Raw genomic sequence first — 22,347 nt, forward strand, 5'->3', positions numbered from 1 at the left:
GCAATCTGATTGGTTGAAAAAGATTGTTGAATTTAATCAGAAGCCCAGAAATCTTTTGGATTTTTGTACTGCATATGAACACTTTTCTTGTAAATTTCTAATTTTTAAAGAGTTATTTAGCTTGGTGAAACTAAGAAATTGTAAATTACATGTCAAGTTTGTTCAAAATGTATCAGAAAAACTAAAGTTGTATTTTGCATTTTCTTCAATAGGCAGATTTTGTTGGAAGTATGTGTAACATGACGTCACGGCTTTATCTGTCTCCAAACTGAAAGCTCATTTATTGTACCTCTATATCAGAATATTTAGATGTTAGATTAGATTTAAGCACAACCTTTATAACATACTATTTATTGTACCTGAGAGAGAAATCAAGTTTTGAGTAGGCTAATAAATCACTTGTACCCCACTTTGAAGCAAAAAAGCTGCACATTGTTTCTGAGTCAACGAAAGTAGCATGACATAACATGTGTTAACCCTCAGCTTAAATAAAATAGGTGTTTTCTGTCAGTTTTCAGTTTGTTTTAGATCTGTTACAATGGCAGAATGAAATATGTCCGTAACATACAATTACTGCCGCAGTATCCCAAGGGTTCTGTGTGGGTTTAGACATCCTCCATATTGTTTTATAGCACAAGCTGCAGGCTGTTGGTATCAGTATAGGGAATGTTGAGATGACCCGTCAGATGTTCAGATGTTTTACCATATGCAACTTCTGGCTAATGATGTCATCTTTTAATATTTCTAATGATCAAATGCTCAAAACAGCCATCAAATCTGAGAACACGTAACTTTTATCTCCCAATTCACTTCCGCACCACTAGGTTCACTTAGGGTAGGTAATCTAGCACACGTATAGCTGTGATGTCACCTGTTTGTGTGCATTGCAATGAATGAGGGTATATTTGTTTATCATTTTATTTATCTTAAGTAAATACATCAAAATCCTTTATATGTTTGGTGTTTTGTTATAAGAGCACTTCCTTATGAGAAGATGCAGCATTTATGTAAGTCTTAGAATCTCACACTTTTCTTGTGACATTTTTTCAGTATGCAAAGACACGTAGTTTACCAGCACAGTTAACCAATCACTACCAAGAAATCATCGATGACCAGCGTATGTGGGAAGTTGAAAGAAGGTCAAGGTCACATACACCAGAAGTAGATCGGCCAAGGTCATTATCAGTAGGACCAGCCAGAACACGTGCCTCCCCAGAAAGATTGCCAACGCCTGAGAGGGTAATGCTTAGAACTATTCCAGAACATCAACAGATGAGAAATGGATACCCTCCATCTGTGAACGGCGGCAGTAACGGGAATTACGAAACGTTGCCTGCCTACCAGAGAGACTTACGGAGTCAGGCGGCATCTCCGACTGGCCCTCCGCCCCACCGACCCTTCTCACCCCCGGGGACCTCCTCCCACTACGAGCCAGTGTACGGATACCACCAGCAGCCTGGGGCTCCCCAACCCCCTCAGACCTACGTCGCCCACAGTGTCCGTGCCCACACTGTTCACGCCCCTCAGAGAGCAACCGTCCCGCCAGTGGAACTACGTAAGTGCAAATGTTTCCTTCTCACTAAGTTCTAAGTACAAAATATCAGGCAAAATTCTGGTCAGAATGATTCAACAGTACCCTGCTTGTCTCCTGAGGTTCCAGCCCTGAATAGGGTAAAGGATCTGTTGTTTTTTTCCTATGTGGATTCTCAGTCAGAATAGGTCCCCAGTACCCCATGCTTGTCTACTAGTGGGGTTCCAGGGCCAAAAAGGGTAAGGGATCTCACAGTTGTCTTCCTGGAGGTTCTAGGACAGAACAGGTCCCCAGTACCCCATGCATGTCTCCTGGTGGAGATTCCATGCCAGGACAGGGTACAGGATCTCTCATATTTCTGTCTGTGAGGATCTCATAACAGAACAGGGCAATGGTACGTCAAGCTTTCCTCACCAGTGGGGATTATAGGACAGAATACCCACACATTGTTTTAATGATCGATGGTCACATTTGATTATGCTGTCATACAGGATTGAGATAATATTTATGATAATTGATGTGTACATTTGTTTGATGCTAATTAAATAAGGCATTCTTAATCACATGGTCCCAGGATCATTACATTACAGTGATTAATGATTAATTTTCATTCTCAACTCCCTTAGGAGGATAGAGTGAGTGATATGCTTCTTCAGCTGCAGGACAACTTTTTCTTTCAGGAAACGGAACAAGAAACAATAACCAAAACAGACACTCTCTCACTTTCGCACCAATGTCTGGAGGTCAAGGTCAGGGGCAGGTTCCTAATCAGGAGCCCCCCTACCAGAGGTCGCAGAGCTACCGCGTGACCCCCGAGAGAGATACTGTGGCCCAGAGAGCACGGAAGCCTCACCCCCCAACCGTCCGACTCAGACACCAAGTACAGCGAGCCAATGTTTGTTCCTCTGCTTCGTCTTCTTCCCTGCTTCTGTCGCCTTATTAACATCAGACTACAAATTCTTGAATGGTTTTGGCTACAAAATAAGAGTTTTTACATGAATAAAAATTATTTTAAGTAGAAGTTGCTTTAAGAACTGAGAATGACTGAGAGAAATAGTACATGACCAATAGTCTTTGATCTTTACAACCGGTAGTGTATTGCACATAGCTTGTTGTAATGGGTTAGACGGGAGTGGATAGAGCATCAGGGGAGTGGATTATTATTATTATTATTATTTTATTATTATATGATATTTATATAGCGCGCATATCCACGTAACTAGTACATGCTCAAGGCGCTGGTATTTCGATCGATCACTGGATGACAATCTCAACGGCACATCGTATTATCAATCTCAACTCCCCAGGGAGCATACAGCATGGATTGTGAGTGGTCATGGTCCTGTCATACCAAATGACTTTAAAATTGGTACTTGTTGTTACCCTGGCTGACACTTCGCATCAAAGTGACTAAACAAGGTCTGCTTGACTATGAGTCTGTAAACTGTGTGTAATGGGCTATCATTTATAATCATTTGAAACCTCAAACTTGAACACTTTGTACTGGAACATATTGTGTGAAGTGGGATGAACTCATTCTTGAAAAGTTATTCACATAAATATTAGATTCCGCATTAATAGTGGATGTGAAATTAGCTGTTTAAATCAGAAGTTGTCATTGTCATTTGAAACCTTAAACTTGAACACTTTGTTCTGGAACATATTGAGCGAAGTGGCATGAGTTGAGTCTATCCAAGTTATTATAAATACATATTAGCTTCCACAATGGTTGACATCAAATCAGCTGTTTCAGAAGTGTTTATGGAGATTTCAAACCTCCACTGATTAATCATAAGTGAGTGTTAAATATGGGAAAATGGTCTCTCAGGCATTTTTAGTTGTCATTAGTTGGTTTATTAAAATGTGAATGAATTTTCATTTCTGATTGTGCAAGTGCCACCAACGTAATTAAAACTGTCTTTAAAACAGAAATGTTTATATTCTTAATGTAATATCTTTTAACAAACTCATTATTTTAAGGTGTTGCACCCCTATGCGTTTTGCACAATTTTCATCTCAACGAGACTTAGTTTTTAAACCAACTAATGACATAGGCTTCATGATATAAGCTTGCTTAAATTTGTGACAAAACCATTCAAGATGGAGCAAATTTGTTGGTTAAAATTTATCGTTTATTTTCATTTTTGTGATTTATCCTATAATCTGACTGTGGTAAATAAGTAACATCCACAAATTAGCTGAAATTTAAACACCAATGGATTACATTTCCGTTAAAAAAAAGGCTATTTTGTATGAAAAAGATTTTTCAACATTTTGAATCTGTTTTATTCCCAAAGGTCCTCATTAAGATACAGGTGATTTTCTTTGTCTCCCTCTGGTGGTGGGAATGTGCGGCTGCTTGGTAGCAGATGCATTTTACATAGCTCGCAATCAATATATCTGTGCAAGAGATGCAGCATCGGCAGATGCTGTTAAGATCTAACTTTTATCCTGAACTAACAGAATGTTAGCATGGAGCAATTCAGTTGTACAAAGTAGGCTTCTATGCATTGAGCTTGTTCTATGGAGCTACATGCTAGCATTATAGTGGAATACTAAACAGCCATATATTCTGTAACTTCCTAGTCTGAATGGTAAATCTAATGATAACAACATCAGCCTTATTGTAACCTACAGTCTCAGTTATTAGTCAAAGTTCTAACATTTAGTACTCTCACACTTCTGTCTGTAGGGAACCAGTTATAGTGTACAGTCTTAAATGTTGAATTTTTATAGGACGTATTATTAAGCTGTGAGTGTATTGTTTGCTTGTGAGGACATCCTATCTCTGTGGAACATTACCTTAAAGTGAGGAGTGAGTTTAGTTTTATGCCGCTTTTAGCAATATTCCAGCAATATCACGGACACCAGAAATGGGCTTCACACATTTTACCCATGTGGGGAATCAAACCTGGGTCTTCAGCCTCACGAGCGAACGCTTTAACCACTAGGCTACCCACCGCCCTTACAAGGGCAAGAAAAAGTGTTTTATTCCTCTCTCTAAATGACCTTCATCTCACTAGCAACAAGAAGTCTGAATTATCTCCTGCAAGAGACTCATCTTCTTATTTTCTTCCCTAGGAAAAAGACAGTGTCATAATGTCCCCCAAACAAGCTATACGTAAACTTCCCCCTAAGAAAAGCAGTGTCTTTTAATTTCCTGACGGCAATACAAAATGTGATAGTTTTCCTTAAAGAAACAAGCAGCGTCTTAATCTTCCATCCCATAACAAACCCCCCACCAAGTAAAATGCAGTGTCTTAAACATACCTCACCCCTTCAAAGAAGTGGAGTATGTAAATTTCCCCAAGGAATGACCCCTGTCCTATTTCCCTCCTAGCAGCAAGCAATGTCTCAATCTCTAACCTCCCAGCTAGCTATAAGAAGTATCTGTCTTCTCTCACCCCCACCCTCTTTGCCCCCATGAAAATTTCCAACTGCCACCCTCTAGCAGCTGGAATTGTTTTAATTTTTTAATTTTTTTAAAACAAACAAGTGTTTTAATCTCCCCTCTTCCAGCAGCAAGCAATGTCGTAATTTCCGTAAATGTAAATGAGCTGTGTTTCAGTTCCCCTCAGCAACAGGGAGTGATGTTATTTCCCTCCAGCAACTTGAAGTGTCTTTAATTTCTCTCAGCAACAAAAAGTCCCTCCTTTCACATTGCTGAAGCTGTCATAGAAGAGAAAAACTTGGAATCTGCGGAATGACATTAATACAACAGGCCCCAAAAAGTCGCCAAACATGTTCTGTCAATTGTGTTCACAGAAATTGATTTTTATCAGGTTTATTTGCACCCACGTTGATCTAGAGGTGTTTATCTGCATTGAAGAGCCTTTTCGATCGCTCGTCAAAGTTGTTTATCTATTTGACTGTCTACAGACACCGTATAGACAAGATGGAAGCTCAGCTGGCCAGCTTGACTGCATGGGTGCACAATACCGTCAAGGCAGACAGCAGGTCTAACAGTCTAGAGAGAAATGGCGGCCATTCCAGCAGTGCTGTGTCTACGTCCGACAGCTCGGAGACCTTCCCTGGTTCCACAGCCAGCAGTAAGTACACACTCATCACACTCCAAAACACATTACTTCATCTAAAAAGCCATTATGACACCTCTATGCTCACTGACGGAACAATTACCAATTCCCTACTTGGAACTGTTGATCGTACCTTGGGATAGTGTTTTATTGCCTGTGTTTTTTAAAAGAGATCCGATGAATAACAGACGTTGGGGTAAGTATTTTGTTGTCAATGCCAGAGAGGGTTTGAATAATTCATTGGATAAATTAAATATATATTGGGAAGTAGAGTGATTCTGTTATGGTATGTGGGGTAGCGTTATGTAAGCGTTGCTTGAACTCAGAAGAGCGGGATTGGTCTCAGTTGTCAGGTCCTGATGATCAGGAATTCAGGAGTTAAACACACTTACTGCAGGTATATCTCATCCTGTGTGCAGGTAGGCTATTTATCTGAAATATCTCTCAGTTCTGTTAGGCTGTTTACTGTTGATGCTTGTGAAGTGGCAAATTAAGTGGCTTGGAAGAAAAGTGGCTACTAATTTGTTTGCCACATCTCCTGCAAGTGTTTCCAACTGTTTTGCCAATAACTTCCAGTTAACAGGGGCGGTGGGGTAGCCTCGTGGTTAAAGTGTTTGCTCATCATGCCGAAGGCCCGGGTTCGATTCTCCACATGGGTACAATGTGTGAAGCCCATTTCTGGTGTCGCCCACCGTGATATTGCTGGGATATTGCTAACAGCTGTGTAAAACCATACTCACTCACTCATCCATTGACAAAGAAACTCAGCCATTAATGTTTTGTTTGTGTGTTGTTTAATGCCACTGCAATATGCCTGTGTCTGGACCAGACAATCCAGTGACTGGTTTCTTGATTGATTGATTCATGCTTGCCACAAAAGGTGACTATGCTTGTCGTAAGAGGCGACTAACGGGATCGGGGGGTCAGGCTCGCTGACTTGGTTGACACATGTCATCGGTTCCCAATTGCGCAGATCGATGCTCATGCTGTTGATCACTGGATTGTCTGGTGCAGATTCGATTATTTACAGACCGCCATCATATAGCTGGAATATTGCTGAGTGCGGCGTAAAACTCGCTCACTCACTCACTAACTGATATGCCCACATGTTAAAAACAACAATAGTTTTCACAGTTCCTCTCTATACACTGGAGGCATATGTGGCCCTGTGGTTCAAGTAACTATTTAACTGTGCAGAGTTGCTTCCCTTGACTATGGCAGGATCCACTGATCATTGGTGTAAATCAGATTCGCACCAAATATAGTGATATATATGTTGGGGTCAAACTGGTGTTGGTTTAAAAAAGGTTCTACCTGGTAAACTCAATGACTTGTGTCTAACCAAACAGTGATGTACCTGTAACACGATCCAAAGAGACGATAAATCCAGCTCACTCACTCTGTGACTGTCTCTCTTCAGTTCATCCTCTCCTAACCATTTGGTATTGTGGTCCATTTTCTGTTATAACACCTGACATTTCTCTGAATATTGCAACCTGATATCTGTATAATCCCAGGAACCATGTTAGCTAGCAACTAACACCATTGTATAATGTAGATATCATTGGTTGGGAACATGTTATCTTACTAACTCTGGTACCTACCTGTAGGAGAAATGGTAACGCCATGATGTTCAGGCTACAGCAGACAGAGGAATATATTTTCATAAAATCATTTTGAAAGGTTAATCAGGATTATAAAATATTACTTGCATGTTATTATTTAATTTTTTAAACAATTTGTTAAAGGCATTTATGTCATGAACTTTCAGCATTTGGGATTGACGTCGATGTTTGAGATGACTTTTATCATATTTGGTTAATTTGTTGAAATGAAAAGATAAAGGTGCAATTTTTTGGGTCCGAATCGATATTTGGGGCAATAAAACAAAATGATGTGGTGTTGGTACTGAATGGGATAGGGATGAAAATATAATATTTAGTGATTTATATGAATTTTATTATTCAGGTAGCAAGTTATGATTATATATACTTTTGTGTATTTGGGATCTCAGGCACGACTGTAATGAACTGAGCATTTTGTTTGGGAGTAATTTATTAAACGTTCCTGGCTTTCAAAATGATGAAAAGAAATAAAATGTCTTGAGTAACCAATGAATTGAGAGAATGAAATGCATGAGAACAATGCATGATATAAAAGTGCATTCATACAGCATTTAAAATTAGTATAGCTATGCAGACAAATCAAAGGGACATAACTGTGATTGCTGCATTTTGTAACCGTGGTAACCATAACAAGTGACATGTCTATTTCAGCGTATAACACCAAGCGGAAGGTGACAGTAACAGGTACTAATATTGGTGAAGGACAATGCATATAGTTAGACATGTTTGTTCCTGCCCGCTGCCTTACCTAACCAACATGCATCATGAAGTATCGAAACCTTCACAGACATAGCGGTTATGGGTGGATGGTTTTCCGTCAAATTTGACCAGAGGATTTTAGTGTAATAGAACTGAATTATTTGAGTTTTAAAATATTGCAGTGGAAGTAGCTTGTATGTTGTCTGTGGTTCCATGTCACCTCATTGACAGAACAAAAATAATGGAACGTTTTGGAAAGCAAGATGGCTGCCCCCAGGAAACCTCTATTGGTTTTGATTTTCTTTCATTTCTTTACGTTTAAAGTTTATGTCATGAAATAATGTTTATGTATTTGTGGATGGAGGAAGAGATTAGTTTGTCATGTTTTAAAACATTTTGTGATTTGTACCGAATCAAAGATATTGAAGTGCACTCTGAGTTCTGCTTTGCAAATGGGCAAAAGATTCTAACTGGTGATTTTAAGTCCTTAGTAGTGACCGAGATAATAGGTGATGAATGGATTAGGGATACAAACATCATAGCTACCTGTACATTTGGTTAATGCATTCTACACGTTACAGGTAAATAAATGCTTGCTAAGTGTAGGGTATCCAAGTGGTTAAAGCATTGGTTCATCATAAATAGATCTGGGTTGAATCCTGAAGTGGGCACCAACATGTTCTTCTGCAGTGTCTCGAACAAGACTAAAAGTGGAATAACACGAATTCACTCACTCACTTAAAGCCATTTTAAAGCAGCTCTGGTCAAATTTTGAATTTTAGTACTAACAACTGAATGCTGTATAATTCTACCCGTCATCGATGCTACTCAAAAGAAATTAAAGATCACCAAATTTATGAATGACTGTAGTTAATTTGTCAAAACCAAGTACCCGCAACAAGTTTACTGTACTGTTGTGTGGATCAAGCCATGACAGATTTGCTAAGTCGAATGACAAAATTAGGTGTTTTCTTAACTTCTTTTGAGTGGTGTAAAATATCCAAATATTTACCTGCTGTTTGACCTGTTTGACACTAATGCATCATACATAAGCATGACAACAAATGTTTAGTCGGGAAGAGTGTGTGTCTGAGGTTTGAAGAGCATTCACCATGACAACATCACTTCACCTATGAGTGTGTGGCCATATTGAAACACGCTTGTTTCCTGGAGCAGTGGGGAGGCCATGTGGTTAAAGCATTCGCTCGTCACGCCAAAGACCTGGTTCGATTCCCCTTGCCGTGATATTGCTGGAATATTGCTAACCACTCACTCACGCTTGCTTCCCCTTCCCCATCTTCCTCTTTTTGATCTAGACCCATGAAAATCCGGGGTAGAATAGGTGTTCAGCAACCCATGCTTGCCACAAAAGGCGACTATGCTTGTCGTAAGAGGCAACTAACGGGATCGGGGGGTCAGGCTCGCTGACTTGGTTGACACATGTCATCGGTTCCCAATTGCGCAGATCGATGTTCATGCTGTTGATCACTGGATTGTCTGGTCCAAATTCGATTATTTACAGACCGCCGCCGCCATATAGCAGGAATATTGCTGAGTGCGGCGTAAAACTAAACTCACTCACTCACTCGTTTAGATCTGATGCAGACATTAGACCATGCATACCACACCATGTGGCGTGGTGCCCTCTAAGAATTTCATGAAGTCTTTAATGTCCTGTACCTCTATTCCTGTAGAAATCAGGGTCTGGATACATAAAGCGTTCGTAAGGTTACGATCTGTCGTAACTAAAGTTTTTCATAGGCTTACGAATGTCATGACGCTACGAACGTTTTTCAGATCGGGACCCTTTTCTATAGTTCTGATACAATACCTATCTGCATGAAGATCCAACTACATCTCCATAGGAGGTCATTTCAGTTGAACTTTGAAATCAGCAAGTCAATGTCGAGTTTGCTATATTCTTGGCGACCAAAACATCGAGATTGGCGAATCTGATTATATTGTCTTGAACATGAACATGATCAGCCCTGAATGACAACCCATTGTGTTGCTGTGGTTCATGCTGTTGTTTCAATATCATGGCAATTCCAACAAGATGGACTTCCATTAAAGAGATATTTTGACAACCCATTTTTGTAATTTACACATTTTCATATTTTAGACACCCAGCTGTTTCTGAGTATCATGGAATTTAAAAAAAATGAGTTCCACTAAAGAGATATTTGTGTTCTTAGCAGCTTTTCTTTGTTTAGTCCAAAATTCCAAATCAAGGTACAACGGAAGCAGAGCCAGGTGTTTTTCTTTGTTTAAACTGAAATTCCAAATCAAGGTAGAACATAAGCAAAGCAAAGCGTATCAGAAGACTGACGCCTGATTGGCTCAACAGTCCACACATCCTTCATTGATTGGCTCTAGTGGTTCAATTGTCCACACATCCTTCATTGAGGTTATGTCAAAATTGGCACATCGTTCACCAGACATCAACTCCTATGCAGGATTCATCAGATCCTCAAACAGAGGAGTCACATCCAAGTGACAGCTCTGATTTTAATGAGAATGCCAGCATATCACTTGTGAGAACCCACAACTGCCAAGGGAAGGATTTCAAATTACCACTGCCTGTCAACTTCTAACTGCTGTTAACAATCTCTGGAAGCCAATTGATGATTATGCCCCAGTGATCTGTGTCGTCAGTAAAGTCATGCAGAAAACATTACATACTTACAGTGAGGATATCAGTAGTCAACTCGTGTGTCACTAATTAGATGGCAACAAATCTGAATACCCTTAGAGAGTCCTTGAGATTTATTCAAATGTCTACTCTATCTATGAAATTTTTATACAGCTGTTTCAGGGTACTTCTTTATGTCAGAGGTGAGGTGAGGTGAAATTGGGTTTATCGTTGTGCTTGAGAATATTTCACTCATATGACGACGTGCATGCGTGTGTATGTGTATGTGCGGCTGCTTGAACTAGCCCAGACTGAAGCTGGTTTTATAGTGCTAGCCCACTGAGATACCATGCCGCAGTGAAGCATGAATACCCACTCAGACACATTATACTGACTCCGAGCCGACCAGTCCTTGTTGTACCCATTGATGCCAAGCGCCAGGCAGGTACCAACAAGTACCATATTTTAACGTCTTTGGTATGACGCAGTCGGGGATCGAACCTGCGACCTTCCACTCACCGGGTGGATGCTCTAACCACTACACCACGGAGGCGGGTTCCTCTTTATGTCAGAGGGGCGGTGGGGTAGCATTATGGTTAAAGCGTCCGCTCGTCACGCTGAAGACCTGGGTTTAGTTCCCCACATGGGAACAATGTGTGAAGCACAATTTTGGCCCCCCCCCCCCCCCCCATGATATAGCTGGAATATTGCTGATAGCGGCGTAAAACCAAAGTCACTCACTCTTCATGCCAATCTTGATTATATTAAAAATGTCAGTTAAGAGATAGATACCTCACAGGCTTGTAATGTTTTAAAATATTTCAATATATCGATTCTAATAGAATAGGGAAAAAAAATGTTGTGGCAGGGAGTTTACACTTGCCTTGGGTTTAGTAAAATCCTTCTGCATGGTAGATTGGTGTTTCAGGAACCTACCACGTGTCAACTCTCACAAACATCAGAGCAAAGTCTCTGTGCTCCTTCAACACAACTCCTTAAGTTTTACTTATGCAGAGCAATGCTTCATTGTCAAACAAATGTTTCTGTTCAGCTTTTGTTCCTTGTTTTATGTTGCACGTGTTTGGAATCCTTGCTTCTCTGCAGCCATTTTTTTATAATCCATTTACCTGCTTCTGTTTTTGCATTTTCCTCCCCAATTTTTCATTTTCTTATTTCAATATTTTGTTTTATCAAGAATCTTTTCTCTTCAGTTTTTAACTGTTCTTGTTGGTGTCACTGCTGGTACGAGGAACACTGAAATAATTATTTCAAATTTTTACAGGAAAAGTCTAATTTGATGTCTATGAAAATTGTTTGAAGTTTTGGGATGCTGTGAGTCAAAGAGGCACCCACCATACTTTGTCCTCTCTATTGAAATCTACTGTAAACTAAGGTGTAATAAATTAATGAGTGCCATGAAGCGATGTTCCTTTTAACTTTGATAGATTAAATCCAATTTTGGACCAAAGAGCAGTGGACACTAGTAAGAACATCTGCAGTCCTGTAAACCAATCTAACTCAGAACTGATGCGATTATTTGTTGTAGGACTTTAGGAGTTACCTCCCTTCATATGCTGACCTCTTGTTTCAGGCATGTCGGACATCCCTACGGCATCCAGTCAGAGTGGAACACTGACCGGCTCTGAACAGCGAGACGCCGATCTGCGCGAGTCCATCCTCAACATTCGGCAGAAGGCGTCCGAGCTGAAGGGCGAGCTGCGTGGTTTACGTCGCATGCAGCAGATCAACAAGGAAGACATGATGGACACGATCCAGAAGACCATCGTCCACCTGAAGGTAGGTCATGTGACATGATGGACACGATCCAGAAGACCATGGTCTACCTGATCCAGAAGACCATCGTCCACCTGAAGGTAGGTCATGTGACATGATGGACACGATCCAGAAGACCATCGCCCACCTGAAGGTAGGTCATGTGACATGATGGACACGATCCAGAAGACCATGGTCCACCTGAAGGTAGGTCATGTGACATGATGGACACGATCCAGAAGACCATCGTCCACCTGAAGGTAGGTCGTGTGACATGATGGACATTGGTGAGAAGCCCATCGTCCATCGGAATGTGGGTCACATAACATAATGGTGATTGGTCAGAAGACTACCTTCCTTCATCCAGTGTGAGGAAAGTCACATTGTGAAAGTCAGTTCTAGAAGCCAAGGAAAGCAAGCAGAGAGAAATGTCCCAAGACTCATTGTGAGTTTGAACCGACATTTGGGCCCATACATTGAGAGACATATGACAGAGAATATGATATTCATTGAGACATTATAACACATATTAAGAGACTATTGAACTCACACTTTTCAGGATTATACCCACTATTTTAAATCAATCAGAACAGACAAAACCATTGATCATGAGATCCAGCCTGATCCAGTCAGTGTAGGGTCCAGGTCCAGCAGCTGGACCAGGTTGTTAGAGTGTGTGACATGGAGATCTGTTGTTGCAGGATGTGCTGCGGACAGTTCCGGGTTCCAGCAGTCAGGTGGTCCGGCGGCAGAGGTCCGAGACAGACACGGACAGACACATGTACATCGAGGACAAGGCCAAGATAGCTAAAGAGCTGACGTGAGTTACCAGAGGCGATAATTATTATTATTATTATTACATGATATTTATATAGCACATATATCCACGTGACTAGTACATGCTCAAGGCGCTGATATTTCCCTCGATCACTGGATGTCAATCTCAACGGCACATCGTATTATCAATCTCAACTCCCCAGGGAGCATACAACTCTTGCAGCCACTAGGCGCACTGAGTTTCACGGCTTTCTCACCCTTACGAGGTACCCATTCACAGCTGGGTTGACTGGGACACATAGTCACAGTACTTTGTCCAAGTTCACTGCACGTTGCTGTACCCGCAACTAGGTGTTTGGACACCATCTGGTCATATACCAACAGATTCGTGAGTTCTTTTAAGTGCACAGGGTTGTGTACTGTACACTGAGGGTAAGATCTCTCCTTCAGTGTAATTCCTGTGTTGAAGCCATTTACATTGTCCTGCTGGTGGTGATGTTGGTCAGATCAGTTCTGGGGGAAATCGTCAGATAGAGCCTGTTATTGATCCTCCTAGACTTCAGCTAGTTGTCCATGAAATTTTTATGTACTGTGGGGATTTACATTACTGGGATCGAATATTCCAGGTTAGAACTTGTCCCCAATGTCCCATGTTGTTTAGGGTTGGTGGGGTAGCCTAGTGGTTAAGGCATTCGCTCGTCACGCTGAAGACCCAGGTTCAATTCCCCACATGGGTACAATGAGTGAAGCCCATTTATTGTGTACCCCGATGTGATATTGCTGGAATATTGCTAAAAGCGGCATAAAACTAAACTCACTCATCGTATGTTGCTTGAATGATGTGACAGGATGGATGATGGGTCGGTGACTAGTTTGACATATGTCATCATACCCCAACAGTAGCTGATAATATCAATCACTGGATTGTCCAGTTTGAATTCTTTACAGACCACCATCATATACCAGGAATATTGAGTGAGTGAGTGAGTTTAGTTTTACGCCGCATTCAGCAATGTTCCAGCTATATGACAGCGTCTGTAAATAATCGAGTCTGGTCCAGACAATCCAGTGATCAACATCATGAGCATCGATCTGCGCAATTGGGAACCGATGACATGTGTCAATCAAGTCAGCAAGCCTGACCACCCGATCCCGTTAGTCGCCACTTACAACAAGTATGGGTTACTGAAGATCAATATTCTAACCCGGACCTTCACGGGTGCCAGGAATATTGAAGAGTGCTGTATTCAAACAATGCCTGCCATCACCAGTCAAACAAATCAACATGTAGAATGAATCTCAGTGCATCGTTAGCTGGATATATCATGTATCCTTGTATACTTATTTAATCCATGATTAGGATACCCTGTTCTACATCTGTCACCATGTTTCAGTTCTACATCTATCACCGTGTTTCAGTTCTACATCTATCACCGTGTTTCAGTGACCTCGAGTCCAGTGTGGAGGAGTTGCGAGCAGACGTCATATCCCGCCAGTGTCGAGTCAACATGACGGACGTAGAAGGAATGGCTCTGATACTAAGTAACGTCACCAAGTCACTGGCTGATCTCAAAGGTAAAACACTATTTAAAATGGTTCTTTTTCTTGTTTTCTGATTCAGGTGAATAATTTAAAAAAATGGCCACTATTGAATCTGTCAAATGAAGTTGGGAATGGATTTTTGTCTACAGACATGAAAACATTCAAGGCCTTAGTGTAGCTTTCCAAATTTGATGCATCAGTTACCAATAGGATGTTCAATGCCTTTTCTTATTTGACTTGTACCACCTGCATATGTTCACATATTTTGTCAGGTGAACATTTGCCTTGCCTTTACATGTGTGTATGTTGGTGCAACTTGCAAGACGGGAAAGTCTTACCTTTTGGTCAGCAATTGGTATATTAGTAAGTCATAGACACGCACAAATGACATAGTCAGAATTGTACCATCTACTCGGCTTTTGGAAGAGATTTCTTAGGATTGTGGAGATGATTTTGTCATTTATGTTAAGAGACATCTTGGGGTGCATCTTGCACCTTATACATTAGCATTTAAAATATTGATACAGTTTTTAAGATTTTATCACTCCATTAACTAGCATACCTTTACATTTCTTGTCAAGAATTCGGCACAGTCAGTATTATTGTGTATAATCTATGGATGTAATAGTTTATCTGCATCCTTTGATGCTTCCTGCATCCTTCTTCATCTGACTTTGGATCATTCTCGGAAATTCTATGGTCGCACATTTTCATTTAAAACTAAGGATACATAAGAGTGTGCCCAGTGGCTGTTATTTATTTGTAGCCTGACTACATAATGTGCATTCTGTGTTGATGTTGACAGCGAGGTATCCAGCCCTGCAGGAGCAGCTGAAGTTGGTGATGGCGGGGGAGATGGAGATTGTGGTGCAGGAGGAGAAGTAGGTTACAATCTTTGTCAGAACTTTCCTTACAATCATGTTAACCTGGGACATTGTCAGTAAATCTTGATCATTGTGAGAACACTGTTTACAATCAAATCGCCAGTCAGACCTAGTCTCTGATTGGTAGGTATGTTATGTTTAGCGTGTCTGATGGTTAAAGTCAGACCTAGTGTCTGATTGGTAGGTGTTATGTTAAGTCAGACCTAGTGTCTGATTGGTAGGTGTTATGTTAAGTCAGACCTAGTGTCTGATTGGTAGGTGTTATGTTTAGTCAGACCTAGTGTCTGATTGGTAGGTGTTATGTTTAGTCAGACCTAGTCTCTGATTGGTAGGTGTTATGTTTAGTCAGACCTAGTCTCTGATTGGTAAGTGTTGTTTAGTCAGTTCAGTACATTGTGGCAGGCTTGTGTGTTCCAGGTTCCTGAAGGAAGAACCGGAGAAGCTAGAGGCCGACCTGAAGAGATGCAAGAAGCTGACTGGAACACTGTACACACTCAAACGGTAGGAGTTACTCTTGTCTACTCATCAGGATGTGTGAGTGAGTGAGTTGAGGTTTATGCCACTTTTAGCAATATTCCAGCAATATCACAGCAGGGGACACCAGAAATGGGCTTCACACATTGTACCTATGTGGGGAATTGAAACCGGGTCTTTGGCGTGACGAGCAAACGCTTAACCTCCGTCACCATCAGGATGAGTGAATGTGTTGATTGATGAATGAAACACTTTCATTGTTTGACATTTAATCTCCTTGAACAGGCCTTTCACATCCATATCTCAAAATGAATATGATCGTATCATAACCTGTTCTCTCCTGTGCCTTAACCTGAATCTCACCATTTTATCTTCTTTTCATTTTTCACTTCCCTCCTTGAAACCATTTTACCTCATTCTGCAGACTTGCGTCAGTCCAAGAGCATCGGCCGCCCCAGATCCCCCCAATCGCCTCCAACCTGAAGGAAGTAGGTGACGAGGACAGGAAGAATGTCCTAGAAAACATCCGAGCCATTGTACCCAACCATGACAGTCGTGTAGCGAAGATTGAGGTACGGATAAACTATTGTCTCTACCTCGCGGGATGTGTAAGTTGTCTTCTCCTTGCCGTGTCTGTGTTGTGATGTCACACGAGGTCACAGGTTTCACTTCGGAAAACTTCAGGAAATTGAAGAAAGAATTCTTATGCATCTTTTGTTTTTTCTTAACTAGGTTATTACAATAAACAAGTCCAAAGACTGTGGAAATGTAAGTCGTCAATAGGATCACAAGAATCGCACGGTGTCCTTGAAATTCTGGAAAGTGATACTGAGCATGGTTTTATCAACATTATCCTCATCAGTACTAGTATATGAGGCTCCAGTTGAATTAATTACTATTTAACAAATTTTAATGACTTTGAGGAGTTTTGATACATGTATGTCTGAATAACAAATTTATAAGCATCTGTATTGAAAAGATATGTATAGCTTGAAAAATCTGTTTATTTTAATATTCACACCAGGAATCTTTCACAACTCAGGATTCTGAAAGAACAGGGTTTCACTGTATTTAGTGAGTGAGTGAGTGAGTACGGTTTTACTCCGCGTTTAGCAGTATTCCAGCAATATCACGGCTGGAGACACCAGTAATGGACTTCACACATTGTACCCATGGTCTTTATCGTAACGAGCCAATGTATTAACCTCTAGGCTACCCAGCGCCCCTCACTGTATTCAGGATTTGTTAATATGAGTAAACAAACTTCAGATATTGCTGAATATGCGAGATTCTGATTTATGTGTGTATGTTTTTTCTAATGCCTGTGTTTGATCTCCACAGGCAGCCGAGACATCCCGTGAGAGGAAGAAGAAAATCTCTACCCAACAGGAAGCTCTCAAGATGGGCAAGTCTCTGGAACTGGCCTCCCGAGCCCTGCGTCCAGCATCAGAAGGCGACGGGGATGCGGACTTCAGGGACAACGTGGACTGCGGGCCGAGGTCAGCGCCACCACACGCATCCATGCCGCTGACGGAAACCACAGAGAAAATCAGCAACGTGGGCATGAAATGTGAACACGAAGCAAAGATACCAACGGATAAATATGCAGCAAGAGCAGCCTTCTTTGGGGATATGTCTCCACCAAAATCTCCAGAGAAGGAGGTGAACCCTTCAAGAATGACAATGGACTATACTGTGAGAATACCATCATCAAGTTTAACTTCTGGTTCTGGTGGAGGATCCCAGCCCAATAATCTGAATGATACGTATGTTGTAAAGAGTGACACCTCCCCCACGCGATCTCAGCTGAGCATTCCACGAGGATCTGGTAAATCATCCTCCCAGCCGACATCCCCAAGCAGCAGGAAGGGGGAAAGTTCCGACGGCAAACAGAAAAAGGTTCCTCCTCCACCTCCTCCAAGGAAAAGTAGCCGTCTGCCAACTGCAAGTATTTCCAGTAGTTCCAATGCAGCCAATGGCAATCTTATGTCTCCAGTTCGTACTGTCTCTGTAACCTCACCATCACCTGACAAGTCGGAGGAAGGTCAAGGTCGTGGGCCGGTATCATCCACGCCAAAGCCAACTCCTCCCAAGAAACCCACATCTAAGTTCGAGAAGGATCTCGTTGCGGGAATATATGCAAATATGAATCGTCCAGATCTTCAAAGCCAGAAAGTGGCCCCTGAACGCATAATAAACAAAGCGAGTACGGAAGAGAAGAGATTATCTCGGGAAGAGCGGGGAAGCAGCAGCGAGAGCACGAGCTCAAGTGCGAGTCTGGACTCACAACAAGGGGGCGTTGTCATGAGGCGGACATCAGCGGAGGTCGTCCGTCGGGAGAGTACAGGGGAAAGGAAGGTCAAGCCCCCACCCCCAGAACGCCGATCAAGTCTGCTTCAGAAGAAAGCGACAAGTCCATCGGACGAGAAGATATTAGCACAGCAGAGGATTCAGGAGGAGCAGAAAAAAGTTGGAGGAACTTGTTCGAGAAACAAACGAAATGATGAAAAGACAGAGTGCAATTCAGACGACTGAGAAAACCAACATGAACGGGATCAACACGAAGGCTGGTGACAGAAAGTCTGGAGTGAACAGGTAGCTGGTGACGTGAGTTGACAGATGGTGCTATTACTACAGATGCAAATACCACAAGTGGTTGCCTTCATTTTGTGCCATTGACCTGCACTCCAGACTGGAGATGACCAGACAGAGATGGAGACTTGTGCGGTCAGTACCTTGACCAGCACCCATCAGATGTCATGTTCCTGCAGGAACTCGGACCATGTCCCTTCAAGTGCCAACAACCCAATACTTGTTTGGTTATAAGGCATAAAGGGAAGCAACTCTTGCCATGTTCTAAAAGTGATACAATGTGATACTGGATACATAGGAAGGAATATGACCACAGCTTGTGAGGGACGTAAATACGTCTGCCTGCTGATGAAACAGATCCAAGAATGTTCATGTGATTGTATCTTAATAAGACATCTTTGGTCTCAAATTAAAGAACTGCATCAATTTTCTATGGATGATTAAACTAACAGTCTTTATTCAGAAAATTTGTCTGATTTGATGAAGACACATGTGATTACTTGTCACAGTGAACTTGTCCTCGGATGAAGATGAGAGATGAAGAAGGAAGAAATGGATGAATACGGTGGCCATCTTTGATACTTTGGACAATAACATCGACGCCATGGATAGTGCTGTGATTATTGTGTCAACCCATGGCATTCACAACTCTTGTGTGCTTTTGAATGCAATATAGCGTGAATGCATTTCACTAGCATTTTTGTAGATAGGAGCTTGATGGTGCAATAAGAGAAGCTATAAGGTTAGTGACATCTGGAGAGATCGAGGAGCTCCAGGGGAACTCCTGTCAAATGGATTGACCTGCAATAATGTGTGGAATCAAGATGGACATGCAGTGTCATGTCCATTGGATTATTTCTAGGTGTGGTTGTACGAGCAGACGGCACTGAGTGAACTCACAACACTGTCAGTGTAAACTATACAGGCAGTCAAGAGAGACGCGTGAGGATTGTTTGATAATGCCCTGTTTTGCAGGAGCATCAGAGTCATGAGAGCTTCGTGTCATGGTGGTGTAGCTCCACGCAGCCGCATGTAAATTGATAGGAAAATTACGTCTGCTGATTCCTTTGAAGGAAATGAAGACAGTTCTTTGGATCCGTGGCTGGAAAAATGGAAGCTAGGAAAATGGAAGCTATGTCGAACATTGGAACATAAACCATGGGTCGTTTGTTGGCTGCATTTATAGGAACAGATTTGTTGGCATTTATTGGAAGCTTGACCTCAACCCTTGATTAAGGGATAAATGTGTTGGAACACCAATACTCAGTGGGTACAGACAGATAGCGTGATGAGGGTATGGCTAAGTATCTGATAGTATAGCTACATATCGGATAATAGGGTTGCATATCAGATGTTATTCCTGGATATCAAATGGTATAGCTACATATCAGATGGTATGGCTGGATATCAGATGGTATAGCTGGATATCAGATGATATATCTGCATATCGGATAGTAAAGCTGGATATCAAATGGTATAGCTACATATCGGATTGTATGGCAGGATATCAGATGATATAGCTCAATATCAGATGGTATAGCTGCATATAGGATGGTATGGCAGGATATCAGATGGTATAGCTTGATATCAGATGGTATATCTGCATATCGGATGGTATGGCAGGATATCAGATGGTATAACTACATGTTGGATAATATGGTTGGATATCAGAAGGTATAGCTACATGTTGGATAATATGGCTGGATATCAGATGGTATAGCTGCATATGGGATTGTATGGCAGGATATCAGATGATATGGCTGGATATCAGAAGGTATAGCCACATATCGGATGGTATGGCAGGATATCAGATGGTATAGCCACATATCGGATGGTATGGCAGGATATCAGAAGGTATAGCCACATATCGGATGGTATGGCAGGATATCAGAAGGTATAGCCACATATCGGATGGTATATATCTGATGGTATGGATGCAAATCTGATGATGGTATAGGAACATATCTGACAGTGTAGCCACACATCTGTATGGATACATAGCTAATGATATGACTTCATATCTAATGATAAGGCTACCTACCAGAGGGTACAGCTGCATATCCGATATGCTATGTCGAATGAAATTATATTTGTTGGACTAGTGACGGTCCCAAATGGTTGAAGTCTCTCTCATTGGAACCCAGAATACAAGCAATTATACTCTTGAAAATGTTCCCAATGCATTGTGCAGGGTTAAACTGCAAAACAGGAATATATAATCCAGATGGTAGTATTTAATCAAAGAATTGTACCTTAAAGTCATTGTGTGTCAACTATTTGCCGAGCAATGACAGATGTTTGTGGTTTTCAAATCAGTCAGGGATCACTCACTGCAGTTGTTTGATGTTTAATATCACGAAGTCGTGGTGTAGAATCTGTTAGGAAAACTTGCATGCAGTTGAGTTTCAGTCACGTATTGTTACCTGTATTGTACATGAGAAATGTTACAATTCGTCCAGACTGCTTTCAAACTCATACCTCATACTTGTCACTTTCAATTCTACTTTACAAGTTTTGTGGTTCAACTGTTTTCATTTTCTCAAGTGTGAATTTCAAAGTTGAGAGTAGATTTGTCCAGTTGTAACACTTTGGATATTTAAAGCATTTAAAGGCACCGTTTTTCCTTTCAAGTATTTAATTTGAAAAGTCACTTGTGTACTTTTCCCGTTTTTGTCTGTTAAACTTTAAGCTGACTGTTGCATGTACATACTTAGTTTTTTTACTGACGGTAGTGTGGGTAGTTCTAGAGTTCAGCTACACCAGGTGCAATACATTGGATTCGTGTACAGACATTTCATCGATCGCCAGATAACGAGCTTGTCCGATTTTTTGCAGTAGATTCTTTGTTGCATTGTATAATAATCAAGTGAACTTTGGTTGTGAGATTTTGATCATATTTCCACATATTCCGATTTGAAGATCGGTGGAAGTAGAGACATATGCAAGAATATATTGACCTCGGCAGCCATCTTTGTTTCATGTTGCTGGTTACGAATCGCTATTATGCTTGTTTAAACCACCAGTATTTTCCATGATTTTAGAAAAATGGACCAGGCAAATCATATTTATTGGAAACAAATATTTTTATTGGGGTTCAATTGTAAAATGTGGGTGTTAACTTATTTTCAAGCTTTTCTCGAATTCTTAATTTGAAATTAACAACTTGCATGGAAACGAACGCTAACATTCCATCCTGCTATACCGAGACTATGCAAGCTCGCTGCAAATGTTCATCAACTTTTGAAACGTGTGTCATCTTAAACTGCCTTAGGTTGAATTGGAGATTGAAAGTGGTATGTTCTGTAGAACGTCATGCAGGACTGAATAAACAATTATCACAAATTGCAAGGTCTTGTTTTCATGTTCTATGCCATAGCTCCATTCCACAAAGTGATACAAGCTTTAACGTTTGCTCATCAGGAAAAAGAAAATACATCTTACTTTTTTTCTGCTAAAGAAAAAGTTTAAGCCTAATTTTTCACGAATTATGTTTCATTTATTAAGAGATTTAGGAAATGAAAAAAAAAGTGTTTTTAACTGCTCCACATTTAATTTCCTCATACAGGGTCTACACTAATAAGCTGTCACTCACCTTTTCAACCAAAATCATTCAAGTTGTACAAGGAAAAGACTACAACCGATGCCATGCTTATCTGCTAATTCCAAGTTTGTCCACTTTTGAGGGTCTCTGAAGCTGTTTTTAAATTATCTCCCCTTGACTGTACTGTTACACATAAGGCATTTTACATACAATTAAAGCTTACTGTATATTTTGCTAATTTAC

At 41.0% G+C, this 22,347-nt stretch overlaps 1 protein-coding gene across 12 annotated transcripts in view; it reads left to right on the forward strand.

Annotated features, from left to right (window-relative positions):
- The window catches only part of LOC124261795 (coiled-coil domain-containing protein CG32809-like), a 250,153-nt gene extending 228,248 nt beyond the window's left edge, over nt 1-21,905 (forward strand). For 4 of the 12 annotated variants that reach the window (XM_046696156.1, XM_046696161.1, XM_046696158.1 and 1 more), the window contains 6 exons: nt 1,051-1,555; nt 2,212-2,426; nt 3,829-3,846; nt 5,411-5,580; nt 7,842-7,874; nt 12,113-12,220. In XM_046696156.1, coding sequence (XP_046552112.1) covers nt 1,051-1,555; nt 2,212-2,426; nt 3,829-3,846; nt 5,411-5,494 — 822 coding nt within the window. In that variant the 3' untranslated portion in view covers nt 5,495-5,580; nt 7,842-7,874; nt 12,113-12,220. Of the gene's footprint in view, nt 1-1,050; nt 1,556-2,211; nt 2,427-3,828; nt 3,847-5,410; nt 5,581-7,841; nt 7,875-12,112; nt 12,319-12,995; nt 13,115-14,515; nt 14,647-15,418; nt 15,495-15,899; nt 15,999-16,395; nt 16,544-17,312; nt 20,158-20,237 lie in introns of those variants that run through there. The other 8 variants (XM_046696150.1, XM_046696151.1, XM_046696152.1 and 5 more) reach the window with 8 other exon arrangements.
- Nucleotides 21,906-22,347: the final 442 nt, after the last annotated feature.

This window comes from Haliotis rubra, unplaced genomic scaffold (assembly GCF_003918875.1).
Source record: "Haliotis rubra isolate DU_JTF1 unplaced genomic scaffold, ASM391887v1 Scf81, whole genome shotgun sequence".
Lineage (NCBI taxonomy): Eukaryota > Metazoa > Mollusca > Gastropoda > Lepetellida > Haliotidae > Haliotis > Haliotis rubra.